General features: G+C 41.5%; 1 protein-coding gene across 1 annotated transcript in view; it reads right to left on the reverse strand.

Annotated features, from left to right (window-relative positions):
* Nucleotides 1–21,521, reverse strand: part of SVEP1 (sushi, von Willebrand factor type A, EGF and pentraxin domain containing 1) — a 115,473-nt gene that overhangs the window by 18,971 nt on the left and 74,981 nt on the right. The window contains exons 31-42 of the mRNA XM_071424471.1: nt 19,847–20,020; nt 16,799–16,918; nt 15,859–16,035; nt 15,005–15,089; nt 14,499–14,690; nt 12,483–12,650; nt 9,892–10,564; nt 5,742–8,521; nt 4,517–4,742; nt 3,266–3,421; nt 1,247–1,310; nt 398–571 (exon numbers count right to left, since the gene is read on the reverse strand). Of these exons, the coding sequence (XP_071280572.1) occupies nt 398–571; nt 1,247–1,310; nt 3,266–3,421; nt 4,517–4,742; nt 5,742–8,521; nt 9,892–10,564; nt 12,483–12,650; nt 14,499–14,690; nt 15,005–15,089; nt 15,859–16,035; nt 16,799–16,918; nt 19,847–20,020 (4,989 nt within the window). The remainder of the gene's footprint in view (nt 1–397; nt 572–1,246; nt 1,311–3,265; nt 3,422–4,516; nt 4,743–5,741; nt 8,522–9,891; nt 10,565–12,482; nt 12,651–14,498; nt 14,691–15,004; nt 15,090–15,858; nt 16,036–16,798; nt 16,919–19,846; nt 20,021–21,521) is intronic.

Raw genomic sequence — 21,521 nt, forward strand, 5'->3', positions numbered from 1 at the left:
AAGCTCCTTCAATTAGTTATTTTTTTGATAGAGAGCCAAGACTTGATCCTAGGGAGCATAGCTGTGGTATCCAGACACACTGAGTGGCCAGGATATACTTGCTTTGGCATGGCAGGGGTGAACATGTCCAAGGCTCTGCACACCATAATTCAAGGAAAGTCAGATACAGCAGGCCACATTCCTACCCTACTGGCCTCAGCATGACCCTCTCTATGTTTATGCCATTTCAATGTGCCAAAAGGAGATTGCTTCTGATCAGAGAAGTACTGCTGGCTTTTCCTCTTGCTCCTCCTCTTACAGCCCTTTGCTGGAGGGAAAGACAGGGAGGAAGCCAGACAAAACACTCTCCTCCTGCCCTAGCTTTCCTGGATGTCACATTGCTCTGCTTGCTACTTACGTATGCATGTAGGGGCGGAAGGGCTCCACTTTCTGTCAACGTGGCAAATCCTTCTGCTTGGCCCCTGTAGCTCAAAGCCAGGATCACAGCTGTAAAAAACTTCACTGCCAAACAGGAACTCCTCTCCCTGTACAGATCCATTTTCTATCATGTCTGGGGGTCCACATGATATTCCTGTAATGTAAGCAATACTTTCCAATCAAACAAAATCCATATGACTTGTTCTGTCCATAGCTCCTCCACAGGTTTTACTCTGAGAAACAGGAAAGAACACAGCAGTTACCTGGTCATTGCCAGGAATTTGCCCATGAGTAGCAGAGCAGAATCATACTTGGTGCTTCCACTTCATGCTAAAAGTAAAAAATTGATTGCGATTGTGTTGGCAGGAAGCCTCAGGAAACTGTTGCCTCCTTCAGCCAACATCTGAAGTCCACATAAACATTTGTGTAGAAACTCCTATTTCAGCACTGCAATCAATGACATCTCACAGAAGTGAAGTGCCTTTGAGAATGATATCCACAGAGTTACATTGGAGGATGCTAAATATGTGTAACTCCTGGCAACTAACGTGCTCAGAGGTTCTCAGTAACCGCAGAACCCATGACCTCAAGTGTCAGACTGGAAGCTCTCTGCAGAGGAGCAAGGCAGAAAGGTGTAGAGATTTTCTTCACACTGCTACCTGCACACACCAGCAATTCTGCCCTTCCAGGTTGTTACCAGCAGTACTTACCAAAAATGTTTAGGTAAATGCAGACAGTATGGGTTATAAAGCAAAATGAGCATTAGTGATTTCTGTTGTGTGATATCACCCTTGACCAACATTAAGCGATAGATTCAGGTAGAACATACTTCTGCACACTGGCACACTGCCACTCCAAAGCTTGTCTTCTTGGCAAGTCCGTTCTGCATCACCCTGTGAAACAAGACAGGGTTTCTCATGCTCAAAGAATGCTCAAAGAACAACTTTGCTTTAATTAACTCTTTTCTCCCATCATCTTTAGTATCCAGCAAAGTGAGGAAGTTTTTTCTCCATGTGCCACCCATCCAAAGAGAAAATGAAGTGCTACAGCCCAAGTCTACTCCTAGAGTTTATGGCACAACTTTCTGCAAAATGATGGGTGTCCTTTATAAATCAAAAGTTTGTGGGGCCAGTTAGTTCTCTTGTCCTTATATCTCTGGAGAATCATCTTTTTTGGTCAGTTTTATCATTCTTGTTCCTAGGAATGTGTTGTGATGACAATTTTTCTCCTTTCAGGACTTACAGGAAATTCAACTAGCAATTTTTTCAACAACTATACAGGCTCGAGTTTGATAAACATGATGTGCTGATTTAACCACATCCCAAACACTCATTCTTTATATTTGCTATAAATTACATTATTTCTTTCTTACATACAAGTTTTATGGACAGCCTAAAAGCCTAGGATTTAATTTTTATTTTATTCTGAGACATGGAGGACAATATTTAATTATGTCCCTTGCTGTAATGTACTTTTATTACAAAGCAGACCTATTGATAAAGAGTAGATGTTTGACATGTTGTTGTATGGCATCACACCAAAAGGACTTTGCTTCCCAAAGGAAAAAAGCAGGACTCCTATAGTGGGGACACAGTTTGACACTAGGTGGCGAAACTGGATTACGAAGCTTGGAGGAGCTTATTACTGTGAAACAACACTGGTATACTGCTTTCTAGAATTATTTGAAACAGCAACTCTACCTTTTTGTCTAAATACTAGCACCTTCAACTCCAGTGCATATTTGCACTATTTGACAACATAATGAAAATTAAAGTCTTTGTTACTTAAGCATTTTCCAAATTCTAATTTTAACTTGACTGAGTGAATTAACTTCTGACTGGGTGATTTTACATGCATGAAGTTATTAATTAGTTACTGGTGTTACAACAGTACAAAGGAAGTGCAATCCTGCACTCTGCTTGGCCCTCACAAACCCAGCATTTAGAGCCAGCCTCTGTCCTGGAGACATCTCACCACCTCATGTCTCACTCATCACCTGGGAACAGTGGAGATCATGCTGTGCCTCAGCAACCTACTGTCATTTCTGAATTCACTGCAGCTTTTGAAAACACCCCTGAGGCAGCTCTGAACTTGGTAGCCTGAATCCTGATACTGGGAAAGCAATGCTGTTTCAGAGCTCAGGTGGGGATAAAAGCTGTAATAAAAACAATGGACAGGAAAGAACTTTGATTCCTCCTCCATCAGGGAATAAAGCTGTCATTGAACAAAATGGAATATCTTTGATCTATCACTTTAATACCATCTAGCAATGTCATAGAACTGAGGGCAGTGGAGTTTATGAGGAACTTTAAGTCTGGAAGGCACAACTTTTGGCACACAGACATAATGATTGGGACACTATGAATCAGAAAAAAAAACATAGTCTAGCTCTGGCTAAGGAAACAGGTCAAGGGAGTACATGAGAAATTAACTCTTCTGTGACTTATGATCACAAGCATATGTAATGATGCATTTGCAGAGAACTTCAGTTAAGAAAACTCAAATACTGCAAGATACCTGCTGGACATATACCTCTGAACAGGATATTTGCTTCAACTATACCCTTAAACCATTCTCTGCATTTGCAGAGAACTTCAGTTAAGAAAACTCAAATACTGCAAGATACCTGCTGGACATATACCTCTGAACAGGATATTTGCTTCAACTATACCCTTAAACCATTCAAAGACTGTCCCAAACATAGCATGAACTGTCTACAGACAATAACAAAACCAGCAGACACCCAGCTTCCATGGTGTCAAAATGAATGAGGCAGTCCATAGCAATCACTCAGGAACTGAAAATGAGAACTTAAAGTTTAGAGTGTTGGAGATTTGAGCTTGCTTACTTGTAATTCATAGCCAGAGTCACATTTATAAAGAGACACATCTTTGAAATTGTATTTAGTGCCAACCACAAATCCATGCTCTGGAGACTCTGGAGTTCCGCACGACACAGGACTGCAGATGTCATCAGAAAATGGTGGCATCCAAACACCATTTTCCTGAAAAATAAATGTAATTAGAAATGTAAGAGCACTGCTTTATATGTGCAATCATATCTAATTGAAAAAGAAAAATCTTGGTAGGAGCATCCAGTTGCTGTGGGTATACAGATACAATATTATCTGCTCAATCCTTTATAAAACTTGGTAATTTAAGTAACATTTTCAAGATGTTAACATAGACTAGTGTTATCTTTGGCAGGAACACTTAGCTTGAGATTTAAAAGGCAGAAGGAACAAAAAAATGGGGGAAAAAAAGCTTGGAAAAGCAAGTTCACTGGAGCAAGGTCACCTAACCACTCAGGGAAAAACACATCAGAAGAATGAAAACTTACATCTGCCTGATTTCATGTTTTGTATTTCTCTCCTGGTTGAATGTCTAACACCATGACTGAGTGCCTCAGCAGCCTTCTCTGACTTACTAAGGGAAGTCTGATAGCTGAAGAAACACTTGTCAAAGACAACTACTCCTACTTCTACAGATATTTGAAACAGCAAAATGAGGGGAAAACATTTCATAAGAAAGACTTACTCTGCAAACCCACACATGCTCAGCTTTTCTCATACAAGTATACCGTGACTTTAAAAGTCAATTTACAAACTCAAGATGAGGCTGTCCATATCTAATGTGACAGGAGGTTACCAGTGGAACTGATTAAGATATTTGTTCTTTAACAGAAGATTCAAGTTTCTACAGGTGTACAGTGGATGTCTACTGCCTGTTATTCTAGAGATAAAGCTCTGCCTGCAATCCTCAAAATATATTAGAAATCTTGGACATAATTTTTTCTAAAATCTCAGACATGATTTAATGCTTGGCATGTGATAAAATGAATGGTTTTCTAAAATGAATGCTTTTCTAAAGGACAGCCTTTTGATAGAAGGAGAAATAAAATATTTTTAGTTCTGAAAGTCCATACATAGAAAACAAATAATTATTCTTATTGGGAAACAACTAAACATACAATATTTTGCAGAATATGCTTTGAATTTTTTAGTTGTGCCCAGTAAAGGGCCAAAAGGTAAGGAAGATATGAGAAGCACTCCTGAATTCAAGAAGGCCAGCAGAATAAAACAGTGCTAATAAAACTATACCTTGCATGTAGATGTGCTTGCTCCCACCAGAGTGTAGCCTCCTACACATGACAAAGTGATGCTTGAGTTCACAGTGAAGTTGTTCCCAAGAACGATTACATTAGTGATATTTCCTGGAAGGGGACACTTTCTGGGGCAACAGGAAATACTTTGAGGGGACCACTGTCCATCCTCCTGGCAAGTGCATATATCCACTTCTGTCGCCATTGTGTAGCCTTCCAGACATCTGCAACACAGCATGAAGACCTGACCAGAGAGACACAGCTAGAAATAACCTATAAATTAAAAAGTCAGGACAGTAACTTTTCAGCACTAGTTGTTAATAATATGTCTTGAGATTTTTCTATTACTTCAAGGTAAGCCTGTAAGAAGTATGTCTCAACTGAATTAATTCTTTTGCAAGAGCTGGAGACTTCAGACTTCATTTCCAGCTGTTTCATGCTGCTGTAGCATCACAATGGAAAATGAGTTGGTGGCTTCAGTACTCAGAGGGTAGTTTAGGAAGTTTTAGGGCAATTTCCACACTGCCCATCTCTTTGCTAGGAGGGCCTTTGGCGAGGTAAAGAGAGTGTATGAGCACCAAGCAATTCTAAAGATGATCTCACTTTCTTCCAAGAACAAACTAAGCCTTAGCCTTGCTTAGACACCCAAGGCTGACTCAATGGTGCTTTACCAAGAACAACTCAACTGGTTTGCACTAGTGGGTTTAGTAGTGGGCAGCAAAAGTACTCCAGGAAATTAACAAAAACCCCTCAGTTTCTCATATCTGTCAAAGGAGTAACTTGCTCCAGTGCTCCAGACAGCACAGTGCTGCAGTGCAGATAATGGGAGAAGAGGGATATCAAGTCTTTTGTATTACAAGAGCACCTGAAGCAGAAGGAAACCATAAATACAATGCCAAGAGGAGAGAAGCTGCACACCCTGCTGACTGTTGCTGTCACCTGATAAAAAACTCTATATGTTGAAAACAGTGCTTCAGTGGAAGAGAATAAGAAAGCAAATGGAAATGGGAAATTAAACTCAGTGGAGGCATCAGCCCAACAGGCTGAAATGCCTTTCTGGAGTTTTCCTGAGTGGTCCAAATAGTATTTTATAAAGTGCATGGCAATGTGAGCTTTGTCAACCTGAGTATGTAGAAACTTGCACTAACTGAAGGTACATGAACCTTCTATCTTCTTTCCTTCAGAGACTTTTAATGAAAACAGAATAGCAGTATCATCCTTACCTGTACTGGACCTTACTTCCATAGGTGTAAATGTTCCCAAGAACCTCTGCATTTGGGATAGATGGTGGTGGCCCACAGCTTAAGAGCTCACAGCTTGGGTATGGCTTCTTCCACACACCTGTCTCAACACAAGTCAGTTCTGGACCCCCCTTCATGACAAAACCTGTCAAGCAGGTATAGATGATTGTGTTCTCATCTTCAGAGCTGCTCCCATTGATAAATGTGTTGGGGATGATGGGTGGAACCCCACAGGAAATCTGTCCGCAGCGAGGAAACCCAGAACTCCATTTGCCAGCTGCCTCACAGGTGACTTCAGGAGGTCCCAGCAGCTTGAAGCCCTCCAGGCATTGAAACTGCACACTTATCCCACAGCTGAAATCTGTACCAAGAACGATCCCATTTTGAATCTGTGGTGTAGGACACACACAGGGTAGGCAAGACGGAAGGCTCCCACTCCAGGAGCCATTGGACAGGCATTGCCGTAAGGGATTGCCATGCAGCTCATAACCAGGGAAGCATATATAGTGGACAAATTCCCCAAAAGTGAAGGCTGAGCCATTCAGAAAGCCATGCGAGATGTCTTCAGGGGGTCCACAAATGACTGGTTCACAGTGTGGTGCTTCTGAGTCCCAGGTACCGTCACGCCGACAGGTAAGCGTCGATGCTCCTTGCAGGCTATAACCATTATTGCAGTGATAGTGCACTTCTTTATTAAAGCTGAAATCTGAGCCAGTAGTTCTCCCATTGGGAAGAGGCAGCGGCACAGGGCAGATCACAGCTTTGCAAACTGGAGTGATTCCACTCCAGCTTCCATTTTCAAGGCAGACTCTACTCCTGTCGCCATCTAACAGGAAACCTTCGTTGCACCTATACTCTGTATGTCTCTGGAATGTGTAGTCCTCTCCAGTTACCTGACCGTTCTCCAGAACCGGTGGTGGGCCGCAGGAAACAGGAATGCAGATTGGTTCACTGCCATCCCATTTCTGGCTCTCTTGGCATCTCCTCTCTGAGGGTCCATTTAACTGGTAACCAGGATCACATTCATAGTAGACAACACTCCCATATGTGTAGTTTTCCCCTCTTACCTTCCCATTCAAAGGATGGTTAGGTGAATTGCACATTAATGCTTTGCAGTAAGGAGCAGTGTGACTCCACTGCCGACTTTGCAAACACAGCCGTGTGTCAGAGCCAACCAGTGTGAATCCTGGCCTGCAGGTGTACTTCACTGCACTGCCAAGCCTGTTCTCTGTGACGTGCAAAAAACCATTCTCTGGGGGGGATGGCAAGGTGCACTCTATTGAGACACAGGCAGGGGCAGTGCCGTTCCAAGCCCCATCTTCTTGGCAAGCTAGAACAGGGTTTCCCAGCAGCTCGTAGCCAGAGTAACATGTGTATAAAATAATAGTTCCAAATAAGAAAGTGGTGAGCTGCATTGCACTGTCTTCCTTCAAGGAACTTTTGAAGTCCTTCATGTTGTCAGCCAGCAACACATGTGAAAGGGAGGGGTTCTTTGTAACACTCTCCTGGTCGGGACGCCTTTCCCCGTGTCTCAGCTGCACGTACTCTCCGAAGTCAATGTGAGGAGGCAGGCCACAGTCTGTCGGAAGGCAGGTTGGTGTAGAGCTAGACCACCCAGATTCTTCACAGGTCTGCATGGCAAGGCCTGACAGCTGGAAGCCTGGCACACAGCTGTAAATGACCATGGCCCCATAGCTATAATCTGCACCCTCCACAAAGCCATTCTCAATGGGTTGAGGGGGCTGGCAATTTATGGCCTTGCAAGAGGGAACCTCTGTACTCCACTCTCCCGTTTCTAGGCATCTCAGTGTTTCCTCCCCTTGGAGCTGGAAACCTCTGTCACAGAAATACCTAACTGTCTGTCCATAATGGAAATTTGTGAATGAGTATTTGCCATTGAGAATCTTCTTAGGCCTTGGGCATTGAATAGGTTTGCAAACTGGCTTTCCCCCAAGCCACTGTCCATCTTCTCCACAGAGGACAGTTGTGTTCCCTAGAAGTTCAAAACCTGGTTTACATGTGTAGAGGGCTGTGCTAAGGAAGGTGAGGCCCTGCACATCAACTATGCCGTTCTGAATTTCTTCTGGTTGAGGACACTCCACAGGAATACATTCTGGCAAAGGCAAGCTCCATGAGCCATCAGCCTGGCACCTGATGGTGGACTCACCCTTCAGCAAAAACCCATCCACACAGATGTATTTCACAGTGCTTCCAAAATGAAGGGATGAAGTCAAGGGGTCCCCAAAGGGGATATAGGGAGGTGCAGAACACTGTACAACTTTGCAGAAGGGAAAGGAATCATTCCACTGCTGGGACGGCAAGCATTTCAGTACAGAGGAGCCATGCAAGACATAACCCTCCTTGCAGGAGAACTGTACAACACCGATTTGGTAAGACACTTCTCTCAAGACCAGCTGATTTTCTGCTAGGGGTGGTTCTGGACATTTTGTTGGCACACATTTGGGGCTTTGCTTTTTGCTCCATTTCCCAGACTTTTGACATGTCCATGAAACATCTCCAATCAGCTCATAGCCTTCATCACAGAAGAACTCAACTTTGGAGCCCATATCAAAAGTTTCTCCCTTGGAGTAGCCATGCTGGATGGATGGTGGTTTTCCGCAGCTGAGGGGAGCACAGTAAGGGGGCGATTCACTGTACCACTGCCGGTTGGCTTGGCAGATAAACACTGGGCTCCCAACCATCTGGTAACCAGAGTCACACTGATAATTTGCCTGATTTTCAAAGAAGTGCCCAGTGGTATCCTGGAAAACAGTTAAGACAGAGACATGTCTGAAATGAAGATGCATGATTTGGGCAACAGGAGACTGATTTAATTTCTTGTGTTCTCCTGGTCTAGCTTCTAGCTGAATACCTGACAGCAGTAAAGGCTGTCTCAGAAGGAATGAAGGCAAGTAACTGGCACAAAATATCTTGCCTCAAATAATGCACTCTTCTTTTCAGGAAATCTGAGACCAAAATAAAACAGAAAATTCAAGCCTTAAACGTAAAAGCTAGAAAAGAATTCCTCTGCTTTCTCCCTTCCTGAGCCATGAGACCAAAATAGGTGTGGAAAGGAAGATGGGAAAAAAATGGATCAGGGGAAGCTGCCATCAAATGGCCTATTATTGTCATGATTCTTTAGCTTCTGTGTGTATCTAAGGTTGGAGCCCTCAAATCTACTGCAACTAGGAGACATTTATAAATGCCACATATGCAGCTGCAGGGCCTTGAGCAGGCAGCTGAGGAGCAACTAAAAGTTGCAGTCTGGGCTTTGATTAAGGTAATAAAAATTTTTTCTAACTGTAAGGAATAAATGAGGGAGTGATCCTACCTAAGGAAGACAAAACAGAGTGATATGCATTAATTAGAAGATGCATCTGTGTGGGAGTCTGAACAGAAACTGTTGTTAGTACTGCTGGAAACCCATGTGGAACTGGAATGTCAACCTCCACCCTCCAAATTTAGCAAATGCAGATTCTCTGGTATCTGGTATCCCTGGTATCTGGTATCCTGATATCTTAAATCCCTGGATTTAAGGAAGGAAGAGGGATGCTCAGAAGAAAAATGCTTCAAAAATTCAATGTTAAATCTTTATAATAGTGGTTTTGATCTTCCTTACCACAATATTGTCCTTGTGCACCAAATGTGCAACATTGTTGCAATTTAATTTGCTAAGGAAAGAGAAGTTCTGACTTCAGTAAAGAAATGTGCTTGCATCAAAAGAAGAAAAAATATCTCAAGGTGATTTATCTATTGCATATCAGATTTTTTTATCGCAATGAAAAGAGCAAGGCTTGTGAATTGGCATCAGTTCTTCAAATCTAAGAAGGCACTTGAAAGCTACTCAAGAACCAAATAAATGAAGACTAAGACATTAAGGAAATCAGTTGAATATGTCTCCTAACTGATAAACCACTTTATGATAGGAAATCCCATGGAAATAGCCATGCTTTTCAGGTATGATTCTGATGCAAATCCACCCGCTTTTCCCCTTCCTTATCCTATCCAATCATGTACTTCCTCAGTTTTAACAGAAGAGCAAAACAGAAGGAAGAAAACCCCAACAGCAACAGTTGTGAAGATATATTCAGTTTGCCATGGTACCAGGCAGATGAGAAATCACATTCTGTACCTTAATAAAGCCATTCTCAAGCTGCGGTGGCTCTCCACAGGACACTGGGTGGCATGTGGGCAAACTGCCACTCCAGTTGCCGGTGGCCTCACAGGTCCGCTTCTTTTCTCCCTTGATGTAGAACCCCTTGTTGCAGCTGTAAGCCACCACTGCTCCAAAGCTGTAGTTGGACCCACTGGCATAGCCATTGCTAATGTGGGGAGGCTCTCCACAGCGGACGGGGATGCACTGGATGCTCAGAGGAGAAGGATTCCACTGGCCCCCTCGCAGGCATTCAATCTTGGCTGAAGTGTTCAGAACGAAGCCTTCCATGCACTTGAAGCTCACAACAGAGCCAGCTGCAAACTTGGCTTTACTAATGGACTCCAGGATGCTGTATGAGACGGTGGATGGCTTTTCACAAAAATCAGCTATGCAGTGGGGCATGTCCCTGCCCTCTGGAGGCACCCATGTCCCTTCTGCATTGCAAAGCAGCTGAGAGTTATCAGCCAGGCTGTAACCATCCAAACAGAAGTAATAAGCTATATCACCAAAGAGGCGGTGGCCACTCTCTGGTGATGCATTTTCCACATGGGGTGGTTCATCACAGGATACTGCCAGGCACTGCTGGTGGCTCACACTCCACTTGCCACTGGCTAAGCATTCTATGGTTTCAGGGCCAACTAATGTGTAACTGTGGATAAGGAAACCACATAGGAAGTCAAAAATACAAGCACTGTCAAACTCTACCTAAGGTTTCCTGAAGCCCTTGCAGTATGAGCTTGTTGCTAGAACCCCAGAAAAACAGGATCTTTTAAATTAGCTATGATCAACTTCAAAAGGAAAATCCTAAAGCCTACATATCCATGAGTGAAGTATCACAAAGGTGGATATGCTAGCACACCTTGTGCACCTTACCTCTCTCTCATCTGTCTGTCCAATGACCATTTCTGAGCTTCCATTTTGGCCTCAAAGTACTACAATAAACCTAGTATTGTGCTGTAATGGTCCATGCAATCTTCAAGGAAATGATCCCACTCAGAAACTATTTCTTTTTACCAAAACTGATTGGAAAAGAAAGAGATGAAAAGCCTAGAAAGGTCTTTTGGGTTTCTGTATTAGCCCTTTCAATCTATATTCACACTTGCAAGCAAAGTGAAACCTCTTAGTGAGTTACCCAGAGGTGCTCTTACCAATAACACATATAGCAATTTTAAAATAACTTCTTCCTAAAAACTCACTGTTAAAAAATATTAGAAAGTCAATAAAAAAAATTAATGCTGACTGGAAAAAACCCAGTGAAATTATTTATAATAAAATTCTACCACATTAATACTGTTAGTGTAGCTGTAGTTCTCCAGTCTGTCTCTGGGAAGCAGGGACAGGCATTAATCCATGCAGCTCATCATCCCACTTAAACCCCCGCTGCTTAAATATGCAACAGGCAGTAGTGTACTCACAGTACCTGTAACTGTTTTCTTAATTTTTTTTCTCTGTAGTGTGCTCTCGCAAAGAGCAAAGAAACAATAACTATTGCAAAGTCCCCATTGACTTTCCAACTGCAGGCTGTTCAGATCTTGAAGCAACATCTGTAAAACTGTTTTGTCTTCTTTGCAGAATTTGTTTTCAAGGCCTCATGACTGGACCCCAGAAAAAGAGCCTATTATGTGCCAATGTTTAAAATAATCCACTGTCACAGGCAAAGAGCTGTGACAGTCTTTAAATGCTGCTATCCTTCCCCATTTAAAATGCTTCCACAGAAAAGAGAAGCAGCTTTTAAAATCACAATACAGTCTAGAAAACATAATAAGGATGCTTTGTGTCAATTATGTTTCAAATAACATTGCAAAGCCAATTTATAAGAAAAATGCTGGCTTGTCATTTACCATTTTACACCGAGAGAAAGCAGAAAATCCTTCAGTCACTTTGGACCTAAACTGGCAAAAGCTCTGCTTACCTGCTCTGCCTTTTAGACAGAACAGTTTCAAGAAATTTTATGCAACTGCTTATAGGCTGTAAAGATTATTGTGTGCAAAGGTTCTTGCAGGATCAGAGTCCAGCATTATACTTTCATGCTTGATGTCATCAAAACTGAGCCTCCTCTTTGATGAAAATTTCTCCACATAGAGTAGATAAAAATAAATTTAAAATAATACACCTCAATAAACAAAGAGTCTTAATTTTAAGGAAATAGAATTTAGAACACCACAGCAGACAGTTGTTAAACTGCATCAAAAGCATTCTTACACCCTGATGAGACATAAAGAATTTGCTATGATCAGAGCCTTGAATTTAACAGAGAAGTACTGGTTCTCTAGTAACTCCAAGGAAAAGGGTTTCTGATTGAATTGTGCTACCATTCCCCTGATTCCTCTCTATTCTTCTCTTCCTGAGTGTATTCAGTTCCCCTGAAACTACTTTAAGAAATGTCTCTGTCTCATACTAACCTGACCACCCACAAAAAAAATCTCCATTGCATTTAACTTCCAAAAAGTTAAGACAGAAGTAGTAAACATGAATTAGTGTGCAGTTAGAAAGGACTTATCAAACAGTGCACCAGTTTTACCCAACCTGATCCAGTAGTGCTGATCCAGTAGTGCTGATCTACATACCCTTCCTTACAGGTGTAAGAGACCGTGTTTCCAAAAGTAAAGTTATCTCCTTTGATGACTGCATCTTGGATGGCAGGAGGGGGACCACAAGACACAATGTTGCAAGCCGGTGGTGTGCTGTTCCAGCTCCCTGAAGATGCACAGACAAGTACAGAAGGTCCCTGAAGGCTGAGACACAAAGATCATTATTAAGGCATCATTTCATTCTGGGTGAGGGATGGAGAGTGAAAGAGCTGCTTTGCTTTCTGGCCCCAGTGAAACTAGGGAGTCTTTCTCACTAACTTTAGTAGAGGCCAGAATCTCACGCTTTGCTTATGGAAAACCACCCCTGATGCTATTAAAAAAGGCTGGTCTTCACATCACTTTGAAGAGCAAGCTGGTGGATTTCTTGTGAAGCCTCAAGGGTCTGTGCAGACACACACCATTTCTGCTGCAGCTTTGCCCCTCTTTCAGCACAAAAGAAATACTTGTGTAACCTTAAAAATTTACTTGTATGCCATCAACAACATGCCAGTCTTGAGACTTGCAACTAGGCCTCTGCCTAACACCTGATTCACTCAATGACTTAAAACACTATCTTCAGCCAGGACACTGAAGGAAAAGCTCCAGTTCAAGTCTGTTCACAAAAAGGCATTCAGTCCTTGCAGGAGGTAAAGGATATTGCTTGAGTGAATGGCCACACACATTTGAAGTTGATGATATTTTTTGGTTTCATTATCTGAGGAAACAGGATTGGTTCAGATGGTGTGACTCGGATGTCTGAACAGAGTGTGAAACACTTCTCTGAGACGACCCTTGTCTCCAGCTGCTATGTCAGCTGTCTGTGGGTTCCCTGTAGGGCCCACATCATATCTGAGAGCCCTACATGGGAGTGTCTGATTCCCTACAATTTGGTGTCAAATTGTATTAGACCACCATGTTTAGCTGACTGAAATAAGTTAATGGAAAAGAACACTGACCTGTAATGCTTTTACAGATTTGGTACAGGCCCTTATGAGGGAAGTAGGGCTTTGCCTACCCGTGGCAATATGTTTAAGACTAAAAACACCTAAAAGGTGCTTGAAAGAAGAGATTGGGTCCAGAAATAATGCATAAGATGGACACTGTTTGAGAGGGCTTCCTCTGGAGTGGTAACCACAGGAGAGAGGATCTCTCTCACCAAGCTATGGTAGACAGGTAAAGACAAAGAATCAAAATTGACGTGGTATTTTCTGCCTGTATGTCCAAAGTCCACAGTCAAAAAACTCATTGCACTGCCTGGTTTAGTGGGGTACAGATAAACCCACAATGCAAATCTATGACTTAACACTACACTTAACTGCAGCTGAGTTATCCATTTGTACTAATAGAATTAAAGCATTCACCAAATGAACACACTTCACCTACCTGGCTGCATCTAGACAAGGAAATGATTGCTGCAGGAAAATGTCATCCCTAAACAGGTCCATATGGGACCACTTATGTCAGGGCATATCTGATAGAAGTACAAGCAGATATGAGGGGAGGCAGAAACCTGCATGTACAGCCACATCCTTGGATATAGCATTAATGTGTTAATTTTTAATTACAGCATGTTAAAAATATGTTTGCAGTACAATTGCTTACAAATGTAAAACAGAACAAATACTTAGAATAAATTACTAGTACAAAGAGTTAAAGGAGTAAATTAGTAACTTCCAGAAAGTTCCTTCACAAAAGGTGCTGTAAAGTAATAGCAAAAGTAATATGAACCACAGTTGTAGAGGTATAATGATATTTAAAGGCAAATGAAAACTTTCAGAAATAATAAAAAACTATTTTTCTGAATATTCAAAATATTTTTGTAAGTTTGATGGTAAAATGAAAGCATTACATATGTATATAGCAAATCCTGAGTGACTTTTCTGAACTGCTTTTCCAATTCTGTTTTAGTATTTTATTATTCTGAGCAATGATCCCAGCTTTTTTCTTTCAGATATAAGTCAGACCTAACAAGCATGCCACCTGCATTTGGCTCAGACACATTTGTGCATTTACCTGTATCCATTGTCACAGGTGTATGATACAGAGGAAAGATAGGTTGTGCCACTGAGTGTGTACTTTCCATTGCTGATATCCTGTGGGCTAGGGCATGTCACCATTTCACAGGAGGGGGGAGCATGACTCCAAATGCCACTAGCAAGGCACAGAATTTCCTTTTCACCCACCAAGTTGTATCCATCATTGCATCTGCATTAGAAGAAAAGAAATGCTATCAAACACAGGGCCTTTTATGCACAACATAATTAGTCATCCCTTTTTTCTCATCATCCACACCTGCATAAACCATCTTTCTTTTCAGGAAATAGAGAAGTAGCACTGGAGTAAACATTCAGCTCTGCTAATGAACAGCCACTCTATAATCAAATGTCTTTCCATTATTTTAATCCCATCTTGCTCCTCTCCTTCATTTCAACCAATCTCTCAATTCAGCCATACTCTTATTTGCTGCCAGATTGTCAATCAGTTATTAATACAGCACTTCAAACATACTGAATTCCTACCTGTACACCACCTTATTATCGTATGTAAAATTTGAGCCAAAAATGGCACTGTTCTCTGGAATAACTGGATCACCACAGGATATAGCTTTAAAAAGACAGGAATACAAGAGAGGTTGATATAACACAAACAAAAATGAACAGAAAATTAGGATTTGCTTTGTTTTCTCTGAAAAGATTTGAAGAAATATAAAGCCCTAGGTAACAATGAGTTCTTGACTAATCTGTAAGTGACATTTAGGACTCTTTATCTGAATTCACCTTACTGAGAAACTGAACTAATTTGAAGTAGGCAGTTTTAACCATGCTACAAACCACATGCTTGGTTATCAAGAGGACTCCATATCTACCCCTCTCTATGGACAAAGTAATTGTTTTTTGCTCAGACAGTCTTTGTCAACTCTTCACTTTACCTGTTGCTTCATCTCATTTGTTCTGGTTTTCTAAAGAAACAATTTCTGCTATTATACCATGACTATGTACATGCATCAGCCTGTCCTTTCGGGTTGCTTTTAATCCACTGAGACAGTTAATGGTCTTTAAGTGATTAATTGCTTGAAAATGGAAAGCTGGGTGGAGAAGAATTAGAATTAGAAGAACACTTCTAATGCTTGCATTAGACTGAGTCTATACCTCTGACGCACTGGAGAATCTGCGTAAGAGAGAACCACTACAGACATGACAACTGTTCTTATGTCTTAAGAGAACAAAGACTTCAACACTGACATCCAGATCTGTTAGGACAGGGTTTCATAAGCTGCCATGGTCTCTTAACGGCTCTTCACTATTACTTTTCCCCTCCCAATCTGTCTAATGTTAAAATCACATTTCAGCATGCATTACCCCTAGGAACCAACCTTCACAATAGGGTGTTGGGTGGCTCCACTCTCCGGACTCCATGCAAGTAAGTTTCATCGCTCCTGTCAGCTGGAACCCTTCTTTGCAGGAAAATGTTACTTGACTGCCAACACTGTAAGTATCCCCATGTAAATGACCATGCTCTGGATTTCCTGGATTATGGCATTTCACAGGTTCTGAGGAGAAAGAGGGAAACTACAAATAACAAACTTATGTGTCAGGTTTTATGAATAAATTACAAGAGATATCCTTGGGAATTTGCTGAAAGTAGAAGGCAAAGCACATGGAAAACACTGAAGTAGTTTACATAAGTAGTTTACAGCCTTTTCTCTTTTATATGTTAATGACTGAAGACTCATGCAAGTAAGCTAATCTCCAAGTTTAAGGACGTGGAAGAGCCCTCTGTAACTGAGTTTACATTCCTTGTCAGAAGCAAACATATCTTACAGTAATTTCTCCCTCTGTGAGGGAAAGCCCATTCCAGCAGGTCCATCCCTGAAAATGAAAACTGCTCAACTACCTTTTATGCCAACCTATGTCACTGTCTAGTTATCTTCTTCCAAAGTTACTTTGTTTAATGTTTCCACAGGTAGCTCTAGCCCTACTCAGAAGCCTGTATTAAAATGTTTCTTCACTGCGCAGCTTTGCTGTGAGAAGTGAAACACTGTGGCCTTCCCAGGTCTTGTGCTTGGCATGCAATTAGGTTTTTTCATGTGTGTATGTCTTGGAGCAGCATGCCAGTGACAGCTGTATGCTCACGGAGAGGTGAGTTTTCAAGAAACAAAAGGAGACACTATCACAGCCCCATCCAGACTAAATCAACCTGAAGATGAAAGCATGTCTGTCATAGATATCAATTGTTGTCTCGCAACTGGAAGGAAGGATACTGGCCTATACAGAATCTCAGAAATGCTAGCTGGATGTTTTTCTTTCCCATACCTGCACATTTTTTGCCATCTCCCGTGTAAGGAGGGATGCAAGTGCAAACATAGGATCCGTTTGTGTTGAGACAAGATGCGTGCTTATCACAATCTGATCCAACAGCGCATTCATCAACATCTGCAAAAAACAAAACAAAACAAACTCACAAAACCCATGTCTCTAGTGTGTTATTTATAGCAAGCATTTGCTTTAAATTTCTGCCTTACTGTCAACAGGAATTACTTTAAGTAGTACAATTAAAAATCACTTACTGCAATCACATTTTTCATCCATTGGTAAAAATACTTAATATTTAAACAAATATTTATAACTCACTGTAAAGTTTTATTGTAATTTTAATTATAATTTACTCAGCAGTATTGCACAACATGAGAATATCAGAGATAAATGTTACTAACTTTCAGTCACTACTTCCACATAAAGTATCTGGTTTCCAAACTGCAAAAGAACAGATATTGTAACTATTGTACTACCAGTCTGTGTAGACACCCTAAGGAAGGATTTTAGCAGGATTTTAAACTCTTGCTTGGGAAATCCTCTTGATCTCAACATTCCTACTAAGAAGACAGGAATACTTAGCCAAGAGGAGAAACACTCTGAAAATATAAGAGCCCCATCTTTGGTGAAGATAATTAGACTAGGCCCAAAAAGAGCATGCAGTTGCCAGAAGAGTTAAAAATAAATCAAAATATATTAGTTATTATAATTAACTATTTACATGATAGTAGCACCTAGAAATCCCAACTGATAATTTATGATCCGTGTAGTTTGATGCTATGCTGCAAAAACAAAATAAAAAAAAAATCCCTCACTCCAGAATACTTCATAAAATCTTTTAATCTTGACAAGGATTAAGTAAGGAAGCATCCTTGGTATGAAAACAATGAATCAAAATTGCAAAAAATCAATTTCAAAGTATCTAATTGAAAAGTGCTGGCATCAGGGATTATTCTCAGGGATTATTCTTCTCTATAAAAATGCTTGTTTCATACTGTTAGAGAGAGGTAGAACAATTCTTGATCTAAATGCCCTGCTACAGGACCCCTGTTGATCAAGGTATGCCATGCAGACACACAGTTTGGGTTCTTTGCCCATTTCCAGTAAAAAATCACTGGTTAAAAAAGCAAGAAAATTTACTGAATTGGAGGGTTATTCTTCACTACTGGATGAGTCTGATCAGCATGAAAGGACCACAACACGTTGAAAAGAAAAGGAGTTTCTTTCTGATATGCAGCATGACAGCTGCACTGTAATACCAAGACAGTTGCCAATTACACAAGTACCAGGGGAATGCAAAGTGCTGCCACAGCAGAACTGGAATGACTGCTTCTTCTGTAATGTCTTGTTAGGCAAGAGACTTCCAGTGGGGTGGAACTACATGGTGAATCAGACCCTAACAGAACAAAAGGAATGCTTCAGGGCATAGGTGTGCCAGGATTTGTTAGCACCTCCCTGTAGCATGAGTCAGAAAGGTAAATGGTGGGTCAGGGTGCCAAATCCACTCTTGTTTTCATTTTCCCATAACGTAGCTTTAGGAGAGACAAGGCAAGCTGGAAGGTGGGGCGCAGGCTTTTTCCTTCTGAACGTTGTGACTCCTACAGCATGGAAGTTGAACTATTTGGACAGCCTTGACGTACCTGGGATGATGTTTGTAGATTCTGAGGAAGTGCTGCTGGACAGGATGCTACAAAACTAGATGGATCCTACTCAAAAGTGAATTTTGGCAGAACTAAAAGACATTGGTAATTTCTTTTGCTTGTCTTGACTGAAAAAAATATGTGCTATACCTACAAAGAATTAGGAGTCAAACACAAATCTTGCCAGTTTTTTACCATGCAATTCCCATGGCTAAGATCCAGCACAACCAGATGCAGCAATCCAAGTACAGCTAGGTAGTGGACTCCAGCAGGGGAATGCTAGAGACATGGCCCTGCAAGACTAGTGACACCTAGTCCTCGGTACACAGTCCAATGCCAGCCTCTCACACCTTTCAGCTTGTGCCACTGCACCTGGCACATCAGACCCAACTGAACAGCAAGTAAGTTAAGGTGTGGCAACTGTATGAACTGCGGTCACAAGTGTACTCCCAGCACTCTCAAAGCTGCAGCTGCTTGCTGGCAGGCATATCTGACCCACCAAAAAACCCCCACAACAGAAAAAGGCTCAGAGAACACTGGCAGAGGTGATCTGCCCATTAAGTTAGGGACTAAGGAGACAGCAAGGTGGCCTTTTGTTCAGGTAAACATCAACTAACAGTTGAGTGGATCAACTGACAGTGTAAATGCTTCTCCTTGAGCTCATTAAAGAGTGTGAATGTCTTCTGAGTTAGCCAGACCAGCATAGAGGAGTGGAAATGAACACATGGTCAACAAGAGGTATAAATGTCAGGTACCAATGGGCTTGAGCTGTCCTCACACATTCATTCCCAGCTACTGGGCATGTGCAAGGTCATGAGGGTGAACATATTACAGAGCTTGATAATGCAAAACGCACTGGAATTATACCTAAACTGTGTATTACAATTGCTGAATTTTGTTAAGTAACTTGAATTTGTTTCTCTCGTGCTATGCAGTCCATTTTGTATCACTCGGCTTGATTGAAAATCCTGTGCAGCATCTACTGTCCTCAGGTCAGTAAATCTGATATTAAATACACAATGTCCATGTGTGAAATATTTAAAAGAACCTGGTCAGAGAGCATGAAACACTGATAGCATGCTGAAGAGCAACAAAATGCACAGGTCAGAAGCACAGAATGCAAGGATTGCAGGAGAAAGGTTGGGAGTGCAATGCAGGCCTATATAATTTTATATATGTTTGATAAAAGCAGGATATGGGGCATACAAGAGGATGGACAGAAAAAGGTGACAGAATGTGGTTTGGTTTCACGTAAGGCTGAGCATGTTATTTCAGAAAAGTGAATATTTTGGACTGTGGGATTATGGTTAGCCTCCACAATTTCAGAATCAATGTCTGCTCAAACCTAAGGGCACAGGAGAAGTGTGAGATTGTCAGTGCATGCAGCCAAATGTATGGCACATCTTACCAAGGCATGATGGTGAAATGCTGTTCCAGCTTCCATTGTCCAGGCAGAGCATCCTGGAGTCACCCAACAAATAGTAGCCACTGTTACAGTGATAGGTAATAGTACTGCCAGCAAAAAAGTCCTCAGCTGAATAATATCCATTTTCTAAAGTTGGAGGCACTCCACAGCTGATTCCTGCAAGGTGGGTGAAAAGAGGGCACAGGCATTAGCAGAGCAAACACAAATCATCTTCAGAATAATTCCACATGAGAGCCATTACCACATGTTTTTCTCTGCAGCTGTACAATCCCATTAGCAAGAGGGCCCAGTCCTTTTCTGAAGTAGCTAATCAACTCCAGGTCTAGCAGAGGGTCTTGTTTTCTGGGCATTTTTCAATAAGAGTCTTAGCAGGACTTTCCAGCTCTTACTAAGAAAATTTTGCTAGCTCTTGAGGACACATCTGTGGCTGAGATCTGAGCAGATGCCCTTCAGTCACAGAACACTTCTGATAAGAAATAATCCTTGGTGAGTTATAAAGGAAAAAGAAAACTGAGTTTGCCTTGTTGTTGTTACTTCCCTTTGCTGAAAATCAAGCTCAGGATTGTTGTGTTTAAACACTGCAGAAGTAGCCAACAGAGACTGCTAAGAGTTACAGTCCTGGCCTGAGATGAGGGAGTGCACGAATGACGGAGAGACTGGAGCTGACTTCACATACAAACCTGGGCATGCCTTAGATTGACTAGAGTAAATAATCCCATCTGATCCCAGTTGTGACAGCAGAAATCATCCCTGTACCTGCCTACCAGAGGTTTTTATTTATTCTAGCAGAGTTTCTCCTGTGCATCTTTAACTCAATCAAAAAGGCTTAACTTATTCCAACAGCTAAACACAGCTCATCATTGTAGATACACGGGTTACAGCAAGTCCTAGTCCCCTAGCTGTGTGCAAGGATCATGCAACAAGAATTTAAAGCCTATAGTTATGGAAGCCAAGTACTTGCTGGGAAGGAATAGAGCTGGAGAGTTTGTAACAATCAGGCTCTCAGGCACCTGTGGTTTTGAGGGTATTTAGCACCAAGAAGAGGAAAAGGATTCTGGTGGGTGAAGACAGTGATTACACTGAGCCTGATTCAGTCAGTACTTTTTCAGGCCGACACCATTAGTATAGCCTGTAGTTCATTATGCATGAAATAGGCATCTTCAAGTAACTTTCATTCATCAGGTCCTTATGGAACAGGTACCTTAAAAGCCAGTGGGCAAGTCTAGTCTTCATCTACTCAGCCTGTTAGTGGCAGGTCAGCCCTCTTCTGTCTCAGTTCTGTGCTCAGCAGGTAAAACTGCTTGGCCCAATGCAGAGAAAACAGAAACACTAACAGGATTCTGGTGGTGGTCACAGCTCACACACCAAGAAAGTGCAAAGCTGTTTCTGCCAGTGAGCTTTCCTTCTGCCCAGCAGGACTTGCTTTTGGGTAAATCCTCATGGGCATGCTCTTGTTTACACAGAAGATGAGACTTTTGCTACAAATTACTGAATAAAGAATAAAGAGGAAGACATTAAAATTTAGATCAAACTATTTTAAAGGCATTTTTAACAAATTTGATGATTTCCTCCAAACTACATATAAATTCTAGGATTATGCAATATCTGCTTCTGGAGCTAATTTACTATTCTGCTGAAATGAAAAATGTAATCAGCT

This window comes from Agelaius tricolor, unplaced genomic scaffold (assembly GCF_023055355.1).
Source record: "Agelaius tricolor isolate 1412-34295 unplaced genomic scaffold, bAgeTri1.0.p SCAF_4, whole genome shotgun sequence".
In the NCBI taxonomy this organism is placed as follows: domain Eukaryota; kingdom Metazoa; phylum Chordata; class Aves; order Passeriformes; family Icteridae; genus Agelaius; species Agelaius tricolor.